The 10000-nt window shown below is 42.8% G+C and overlaps 2 protein-coding genes across 2 annotated transcripts in view; both read right to left on the bottom strand.

Moving 5' to 3' along the window:
• thoc6 (THO complex 6) overlaps nt 1-10000 on the bottom strand; it is a 189205-nt gene that overhangs the window by 161891 nt on the left and 17314 nt on the right. The window lies entirely within an intron of this gene.
• The window catches only part of LOC133998927 (WAS/WASL-interacting protein family member 2-like), an 8878-nt gene continuing 8009 nt past the window's right edge, over nt 9132-10000 (bottom strand). The window contains 1 exon segment of the mRNA XM_062437976.1: nt 9132-9838. Coding sequence (XP_062293960.1) covers nt 9798-9838 — 41 coding nt within the window. The 3' untranslated portion in view covers nt 9132-9797.

Below are 10000 nucleotides of genomic sequence, written 5' to 3'. Positions count from 1 at the left end.
GGTTATCACATCACGACAGGTCATACAGGAAGTTATGACATCACTAAAGATAAAACTAATTGATGACAATTGTACATTGTTCACACAGTAATAATGGTAATAAAGTGTATGTGCATGTATAAATGGAGGCTGATATTTAGAGTATTTCCAGTGACTGTATCGTCTTCTAACAGAGATCATCTGAATCCAGTCGGATGTCTCCTGTCTGTGGACAGAGGCGCTCTTTACTTTGCAGTTTGCATTACAGCTGAACTCTGCCTAGCAACCGATGATGCATAAACTGACAGATCATAACATCACACTGTCATCACGTCTCTAAACATGGGATATTAGTGATATTTTAGATATAATTATGGCTGGTTATGGTTATTTTATTAAATGATACATTTTCCAATATTAAACCAATTGTTGTAGTTTGTGTAAACCTTGTAAATCCAGCTGTGTATGATGCATGGAGGAGCTGCACTTTATACATCATTGGTTGCATAGTGAACAGTCAGAAGAAGCAACAGCAGTCAAAATGAAATGAATGTGAACTCTGACAGTAGGTTTAGTTGTTTGTGGGACAGGAATAATCAGACCAGGTTCCTCCATCATTAAACCAGGAGCTCACGCTGCTTTTTAAGGTCAGGTTGGGGCGGAGTCTACGTGCTCCAGTGGTTCATGTATAATAACTAAACTGGATTGTATGTTTGGACAATTAGGAGCAAAGTGTTGAGTCAGATGGGCTCCAGCAGGAGGAGAACTTGCAGTTATCTAACAGTCTGTTGAACTTGGAAACTTCTAATCACCTGTAGAAAAATGGACCTGAGCTGTCAGAGTTGAGTCCATTAATCAGATGTCTGCTTTTAATGCAACACATTCATGGAGCGGAGTTTTTGCGCCCTGGGCTCTGACTTTTAGGCAGTTCTTCATTCATATTTTTCTTGTACTCATCTAAGCTCTGCTCACAGTTCTCTCCATAGTAAAACTCGTTACACTCACACACTGGTATCAAAGTCTTTTCCAGAACAACACATTTGCCTCCTTTCTTTTCACATTTCATTGTGCTGCAGGGTTCTTTCTTCTCTATCTCTTCATCACTTTTAATAAAAACTAGGAACCTTCCTGTCGTACCGCCTGAAGTTAAATGACACGTTCCTTTATAAAAGTAAGGAGTCTGAGCTTCAGGGCCCTCAGGAGACATTCCTTCATATGTGTCTTCTGCATTTTTTGCAACTTTGCTATCATGAATTTTATTTTTCCAGGTATAGACATGAACGGCTGAGTAACGATCAGTTATAGTATTACATTTCTTAAGTTTCTCTATTACATTCTTACACAGAACTGAGTCTTCAACACAGTGTTTAATGTCCTCTGAAACAGTTTTTCCCTTGGTGTGTTTCCCTTTCAGCTGTCCGGATACAGCCGCAGTAAGTTTATCTTTTGTCACCTCAATGAATCCTGACAAGTCGTGTCTCTTCCACGCTTTAGTAAAAAATGATGATCGTTCAGAACTTGCAGTGTTAAACACAACAACTGTCCAGTCATACCTGTCATACGCCTTTTCTAAGAAACCCCTGATCTTCTTTGCTTGTTGGGACTTGTCAGAGTTATCAATAAGATTCTTCACATCCTCTTCAACAAACTTCATACTGTCAATAATGCATTTCTTGTGGATTTGGAACATAGTTGATGAAACTTCATATGCTTTCTTAGCTAGTTTATCTACTTCATCGTTCATTTCCTTGCGTTTGTAATAGAAATGACTCATGGTCACGCCCTGATAGATGAGGGTATTAATGACCTGAGTGAGGACTTTGACATCTTTTTCATGACACTTAACATGATCAGAGATTAGTTTTCCAAAATCAGTGATGAAAGCAGCGTTTTCTTTAGTCAGTAAATTTGCAAATTCATTAATAGTATCTGGTTTGTATTGGGTTATAAATTCGTCAATTTTCTTGTTCCACTGCTTTTCATTTCCTTTCTTTTCAAAATCTTTCACTAGATTTTTAAAATTATCCCACTTTGTGTCAATCTTAGTCTCGTACTTTGCATATGCACTTGCCCAGGTGTCCCATTTCTGCTCCTTGTGATATTGGTCAATCTTAATATTTAGATTTGAAAATTCAGTCCTGATGAGCGCTTGTGTTGCATCTTCTCCCAGTCCACCTATCTCTGCCAAAACCACTGATGCTAAACTTAAAATGGCACTTATCAGCGTCCCACTAGGTTCTATGAGCCCCATGAAAGGAGCAACTGCGTTTATAACCTTTGCTGAGTATGCTGCAGCAGTCACAAAACCCTTTTTTGCACCGGTTCTCTTCTGCAGAGCGTGGGTCTGCAGCTGCTTGGAGGATGAAGGAGCGCTCAGGCCGGAGAGAAGAAGGGAGGACGACACCATCAGCAGGAACAGCAGGCCAGGAGACGCCATGACTGCAACACAAACATGACGTCAACTCTAAATAAAAACATGGATTCTACTTATATGGGCATCAGGAGGAGCATGAGGCGCCCTCCTGAACCTGTGAACCAATCAACCTGTCAATCACCACGTAGCCACGCCCTAATGCATACCCTGCTTTATCGTCACATATAAAATCAGGGAGGCCAAAATGTCCCAAATGAACATCATACTGCATTGAAGAAGGCTTTAAACTAGCGATTGAGACCATAAACACATTTTGAAAACGTTTACTGAGGTTAGAAATCAAGTGAGAAGTTGGTGAATTCTCCATTGACTTGTATAGAGACCAGACGGGGAGTTCCGGTCCTCTGAAATGAGGCCAACGCTGAAGTAACTTAAAACTGCATTCTATCAAAATGCCACCAGGGGGCGACCGTTTTGGTGTCAAAAGGACTTCCGTCTCTATACAAGTCAATGGAGAATTCACCAACTTCTCACTTGATTGACCCAGATCCGAAACTATTCGCTTCCCAGCAGCAGTCCACAAACCAATGGGTGACGTCACGGATGTTACGTCCATTTTATATACAGTCTATGAAAGAGACGGAAGTCCTTTTAACACCAAAACGGTCGCCCCCTGGTGGCCTTTTGATAGAATTCAGTTTTAAGTTACTTCCTGGTTGGCCTCATTTCAGAGGACCGGAACTCCCCACCTGGGTTATACCTATAAAAACATTTTGTGCTCTAAATATTTTGTGCTTTAGTAATTGAACTACTGGCCTTATAGGTATGAATGGTGATGATGACACAGCAAAAATGTCACATCCTCAAAGCATGGGAAAGAAATGTTTACCAGTTCATAAATGTTCCAAACAAACAAAACAAGACTAATGTTCATATTTCAGCTCTGAAACATAGAAAGAAAAAGTGATTATCCAGGTTCGACTAGTTCATTACTTAGAAACATATAAACTACTGTTACATTTGGACATAAACACAAATACCTACATTGTTTGCATTGTATTTCTATAATATGTAAACAGAAAAGAAAGAGTTCAAGCTGTGCCAAGAGAGGTCACACTAAATACTGACTTCAGCCTGTAGAAGCCATTTAGTTCCTGTATTTTCCTGTTTGTATCTTAATAAAGACACCGAAAAATAAATATGGATGGTCATTAAAACTTTACTAAATCAACAAAGCTAGTGGTGGAACAATACTGTACATTATACATATATTTCAGTGACTCTGAGCCCAGCCCACCTACACATCCTGCCAGATCCCTGTTTTATATAATAAAGATCATTTAAAACTGCTCCCTGGTTGTGTGCTGCTATTGGTCCTACCACTTCCACCCGTTACAGTCAATGATCTTATGCAAACATTAAAAGAATTAGTTTGAACAAGATAAAGTATCACCTGACACAACTGAAGTATATGTACATTTATAGTAAATGTCACAGTGTGTTCTGCTCTTCTCCTGCTAATCAGCCTCCTCATCAGGTAACTCCGTTCACCTGGACTCTCAGCTGCAGCTCGTCTGTATCAACCAGGATATAAACTCCTGTTGTCCTCTCACTGTTTGCTTCATGCCAGACCTTCCAGCACTGATTCACAGACTGATTCCCTGGTTTCGACCCTGCTTGCCTTGGACCTCCTCTCCTCGTGTCTTCCCCGGTAAACCCACCAGCCTTCAGTCCCTGACTTTGAGTATCACCTGTTCCTGTTTGCCTGTGGCTTTGTGGTCTCCGGCTTCGATCCTGTCAGTAGAGCCCAGAAACTCCTGCCTGGTCCACCTCATGTCTGAGTGCTACTAGGGTTACCTGCTGCCTACTCTGTGTCTTCAGTGACTCTGAGCCCAGCCCACCTACACATCCTGCCAGGTCCCTGTTCTCTTACCTATATAATAAAGATAATTTAAAGCAGCTCCCTGGTTGTGTGCTGCTATTGGTCCGACCACTTCCACCCGTTACAGTCAATTATCTTGTGCAAACATTAAAATTAGTTTGAACAAGACAAAGTATCACCTGACTCAACTGAAGTATATGTGAGTAAATGAGACTGAATATAATCTGCTGTTCAGCTTCATTATTATTTACTGTGTGCTGCAAATAATTAGTTGAAATCAAACTAATTTGCTCTGATATGAATTATAAAAGTGAGGACTAGTAACACAATAGTCCTTTTTAATACTGACATTAACAATGAACTGTTGCACAAGTTCAGACTAAAGTGTTTCTAATCATTTAATAAAGAAAAGATTAAACACATGAAACAGTGTCAGAGCCGCTCATATGTTAGTCATATGTTAGTAGTTATAAATAATAAATATAGAAGAAGAATAAATGATGTGTAACACACTGAGAGAAGACAGTTCAGTGTTAATGCCTTATTAACAGTCAGTATTAAAACATGGTACCACAGTAATGGGCTCCATGTCTCTGGCCTCAGTTTGACTAACACTTCAAATTCAGTTGGTAAAAATGATTAAATAAAGCAGGTGGAGGCTGCAGACCTGGAGAGATGCTGAGAGCTGGAGACCGGCCTGGAGAGGGTCTGTCTGCTCCGGTTGGTGGACGGGCTGGTCGTCTGCTCCGGTCGGCGGACGGGCTGGTCGTCTGCTCCGGTCGGTGGACGGGCTGGTCGTCTGCTCCGGTTGGCGGACGGGCTGGTCGTCTGCTCCGGTTGGCGGACGGGCAGGTTGTTGGTGGACCGGCTGGTTGTTGGTGGACGGGCTGGTCGTCTGCTCCGGTTGGCGGACGGGCTGGTCGTCTGCTCTGTTCGGTGGACCGGCTGGTTGTTGGTGGACCGGCTGGTTGTTGGTGGACGGGCTGGTCGTCTGCTCCGGTCGGTGGACCGGCTGGTTGTTGGTGGACCGGCTGGTTGTTGGTGGACGGGCTGGTCGTCTGCTCCGGTTGGCGGACGGGCTGGTCGTTGGTGGGTCACTGAAGTCAGCCTGGAGGATGGTTTTCAGAGCGAGCTACAGGTGACTTTTATTAGAAGCTGACTGGCCACACCTCCTCCATAGTCAAATGATGGTCTCCTCTTTAGGAATACTGGACTGGGGAGAAAGGTCTCTGCCTTTTATGGTCAAATAAGAAAAGAAGGAGTTTTATGAAAGATGTATTGAGATACTCTAAAGACTCCATTACACATCTCTTTTTCTCGTTGCCTTTGCAGTAATTAATAAACTGTAGATGAAGCAGCAGAGACTCAGGATGCAGGATGTTGGCTTACTATAGAAAAACCTTCAGCTAACAAACAAACCGTCCCATTGATCACAGAGACAGACGGAGGCAGGAATGAACATCAGAGTACAAACACCCACAAGTCAGTTATGTAATTATATAATTAACTCCAATCATATATTCTATTACTACATAATGAACTGTGTTACATTAGGACTGGTGTGTCTCAGTGAATAATGGCTCTAACCTCTCAGCCTTTTCACCAGGATCAGTACTTACACATTTAGTTTATCTCACATCCAAAAGTAAACATTGGAACTGAATGCTGCTCTGGACGATGGACTAATTTGCATACTGACCAAAAGAAAAGAAAGATGGGGGCAGGAATAGTTCATGTTCAGCACTAATTCAAGTGTGTGTGTGAGTATCACAGCTGATATATTTAATTAAAACATGTCAGTGAGTCCCAGAGCTGCACTGGGTCACATGTTCCTTCATTATGAAGAGTTCAGTCACGTTCGTTTGTTTAGAAGCTGAAACAAAGACTAATAACATGAAGGAGGAGGAGCCATGTTTTAAGGCTTTATATTGAAGTAAAAACACATTATTATTATTATTATTAATAAAGTATTTGAGTGTTTTTATGTGTGAAAACATGTCTGGAAGATATGTTTAATATGAATAAGATGAAGAACAGTCTCTCAGTCCTCTGTGTCCTTTCTCTGTTCTGCACATTTTATCTGATCAATATTAAAACCTTTATGACCATATTTGAATAAACGGTTGTAGCAGTGAGTCCAGCGTGAACAATGACTTAACTGACATTTCATGATGAAGATAACAGACCATAAAGTCACATGTAAATGAGTTCCTTAGAAAGCTACTACTGTCCTTATCTTACTACATTTACTAGAACTGCTGCTAAGAGTTAGTTAGAAATAAAAAGAAACAAACTCTCATCAGGAGTTTCACAAAGAGTGAAAATACATATTTCAGTATAAACATATAAAATATGATGAATATGGTGAAATCCAGTCACTCCATCATATTCAGGAATAGTGTGTTACAGTAATGACATCATCATATTTGATGCTGTTTGACATTGTGGACTGATGGCAGTAATTTACTGAATGAACTTTATCATCATCAGAAAGCATCTTTGAAAAGTAAAACACAGTAAATACAATCATGTGGATCAGCTGCACAAACACACACACACACACACACACACACACACACACATACAAACACACACACACACACACACACACACAAACACACACATACAAACACACACACACACACACACACACATACAAACACACACACACACACACACACACACACATACAAACACACACATGCATGTTTACTGAAGAGTAATGTCTCTAAAACACCAAAGAAGAAGAAACAAATGCAGTGTTTCATATTTTATTTACTTCTTCTGTTTCCTGATACGTTACACACACACACATCCACACACACACACACACACACACACATACCTACACACACACTCACACACACACACACACACACACACATACACACACCTACACACACACATCCACCTCCTCCTTACTATATAAAAAAGCAGTTAACAGATAACGTATTCAAACTGCAGCATCTCTCTCTGCCCCCCCCCCCCCCCCCCCGTCTCTATTGCAAAATTCAAATTCAAATTCAAAGTGCTTTATTAGCATGACTGTTTGATACAGTGTTGCAGAGCTAGTGTTGATAACATAGAAATGTTTAAAATAGAAAAAGTAAAATACAAAAAATAAAATCAGCGATCTTCAACAGTGAACACAGGACGTTGGATGAATGGTAGCTGAGTTAGAGTGTGTGTATGTGTGAGTGTATGTGTGTGTATATATGGTGTGTGTGTGTATATGGTGTGTATGTGTGTGTATATATGGTCTCTCTCTCTCTGTCTCTCTCTGTCTCTCTGTCTCTCTCTCTCTCTCTCTGTCTCTCTCTCTCTCTCTCTCTCCCTCTCTCTCTCTCTGTCTCTCTCTGTCTCTCTCTCTCTCTCTCTCTGTCTCTCTCTCTCTCTCTCTCTCTCTCTCTCTCTCTCTGTCTCTCTCTCTCTCTCTCTGTGTCTCTGTCTCTCTCTCTCTGTCTCTCTCACATTTAAATCAAACAGGAAACACAGTGATGAAGACATTGATGGTTTATTTAGTTCAGGTTTAGTTGTAAAGATCAATAGGAGAGAAACAGGAAGTGTTAATGTCAGAGAGCATGCTGTTAATGTGGGAGCAGACACATGAAGCTACAGCTGCGTCCTCCATCACAACACGTTTATGTACAAATCCTGATTTACAGCAAACAGTTAGTAAGGCAAAGAGACCAGCTGATCAGCTGATCACATGTTAATAATAATAATCATATCATCACATCAATGACGCGTCTCCACCAAGTCATATTTTTTAAAACAGAAAAGTGTTGCCGTGACAACGACAGAGCAAACTGAAAACAACTTCCTGCTGTAAACGTATTAAGACATGAAGCAGCGCTGACAGCTACAGCAACACCTCAGTGTCTACCACAGTATCGGGGGGGGGGGCAATCTACCTGTGCAGGTGTTAATCTACCTGTGCAGGTATTAATCTACCTGTGCAGCTGTTAATCTACCTTTGCAGGTAGTAATCCCCCCCCCCTCTTTAAATGATGGGTAGTGTAGTACTGTGGTAGAAACTTGAAGCGTCGTCGTGCTGCTGAAACAAAACATGCAACAAGTTCAGTTTGTAGTTAGACGAGAAAGAAGAGACGAGTCGTCAGCAGGTGAGTCCAGGTGAGCTTCTCTACTTCTAGTTCTGCACATGTTGGCACTTGAAGACTCATTTCTGTTCATGTTGGAGGTCGAATCAGGTCACGTCCCACCTGTCTGTGTCCAGGTGTATTTACAGGTGATTAAAGGAACAGTTCAACATTTTAGATCAGAGCTTTATTATCAGCTGGTTAGCTTAGCTTAGCATAAATACTGGAAGCAGGGGCAAACTGCTAGCCTGGCTCCGTCTTTACTAGTCCAGCTCCGTCTTTACTGGCCCGTCTCCGGCTCCGTCTTTACTAGCCCGGCTCCATCTTTACTAGCTCGGCTCCGTCTTTACTAGTCCAGCTCCGTCTTTACTAGCCTGGCTCCGTCTTTACTAGCCCGGCTCCATCTTTACTAGCCCGGCTCCGTTTTTTTTACTAGCCTGGCTCTGTCTTTACTAGCCCAGCTCCGGCTCCGTCTTTACTAGCCCGGCTCCGTTTTTACTAGCCCAGCTCCGGCTCCGTCTTTACTAGCCCGGCTCCGTCTTTACTAGCCCAGCTCCTGCTCCATCTTTACTAGCCCGGCTCCGTCTTTACTAGCCCGGCTCCGTGTCTACTAGCCCGGCTCCGTGTCTACTAGCCCGGCTCCGTCTTTACTAGCCCGGCTCCGTGTCTACTAGCCCGGCTCCGTCTTTACTAGCCCAGCTCCTGCTCCTTCTTTACTAGCCCGGCTCCATCTTTACTAGCCCGGCTCCGTTTTTTTTACTAGCCCGGCTCCGTTTTTACTAGCCCAGCTCCGGCTCCGTCTTTACTAGCCCGGCTCCGTCTTTACTAGCCCAGCTCCTGCTCCATCTTTACTAGCCCGGCTCCGTGTCTACTAGCCTAGCTCTGTCTCCGCCAACGTTAAAAACACAGCAGCTGCTTCACAATGTGAGTTTCTATCAGCAGGAAGTGAAATAATAAAGACATCTGATCACTCATCAGTTCATCTGTTCGTTCCTTCACTGAGTGACTCCGCTTTAACGGCGGAGGAACTACTTCTTTTACAAACCGCTGCGTATCCATCCACCGAGCACGTCCCTGCTCGTTGCCCGGCAACCACACACCAGAGTGATGTCATCCGAAATGTCAAACTGTCACTGCCGACATCATCAGACCTCCACACTCTTCTTCTTCTTCTTCTCTCCCTCACTGTGTCACATGACCAAAGCGATCCTCAGCCAATCAGCTGTGAGCGTCGATGAGGATGAAGGTGGAGGATGACGAGGCTGGACGCTGCTGCAGGTGTGATGTCATCAAACAGGATGGTGTGTGTTTGTGTATATGTTCAGGTGCGTATGAGTGTGTGCATGTGTGTGTGTTCATATGTGTATGTGTCTGTGTGTGTGTGTATGTTCATATGTGTGTGTGTGTGTGTGTGTGTGTGTGTGTGTGTGGTCCAGCTGTGATGTCATGATGTTTTCATGCTTCACCTCCCAACAGGAGGCAGCGGAGGAGCTCCTCTCATCACTGCAACAAACACACAGAAGTACTCAGAAAAAATACACAAGTATTATGAGCTTTGTGTGTGTGTGTGTGTATGTATATGTGTGTGTGAGTGTGAGAGTGAGAGTGTGTGTGTGTGTGTGTGTGTGAGAGTGTGAGAGTGTGAGAGTGTGTGTGTGTGTGTGT

This window comes from Scomber scombrus, chromosome 18 (genome assembly GCF_963691925.1).
Source record: "Scomber scombrus chromosome 18, fScoSco1.1, whole genome shotgun sequence".
In the NCBI taxonomy this organism is placed as follows: domain Eukaryota; kingdom Metazoa; phylum Chordata; class Actinopteri; order Scombriformes; family Scombridae; genus Scomber; species Scomber scombrus.
This window is presented reverse-complemented; position numbering and strand designations above follow the sequence as displayed.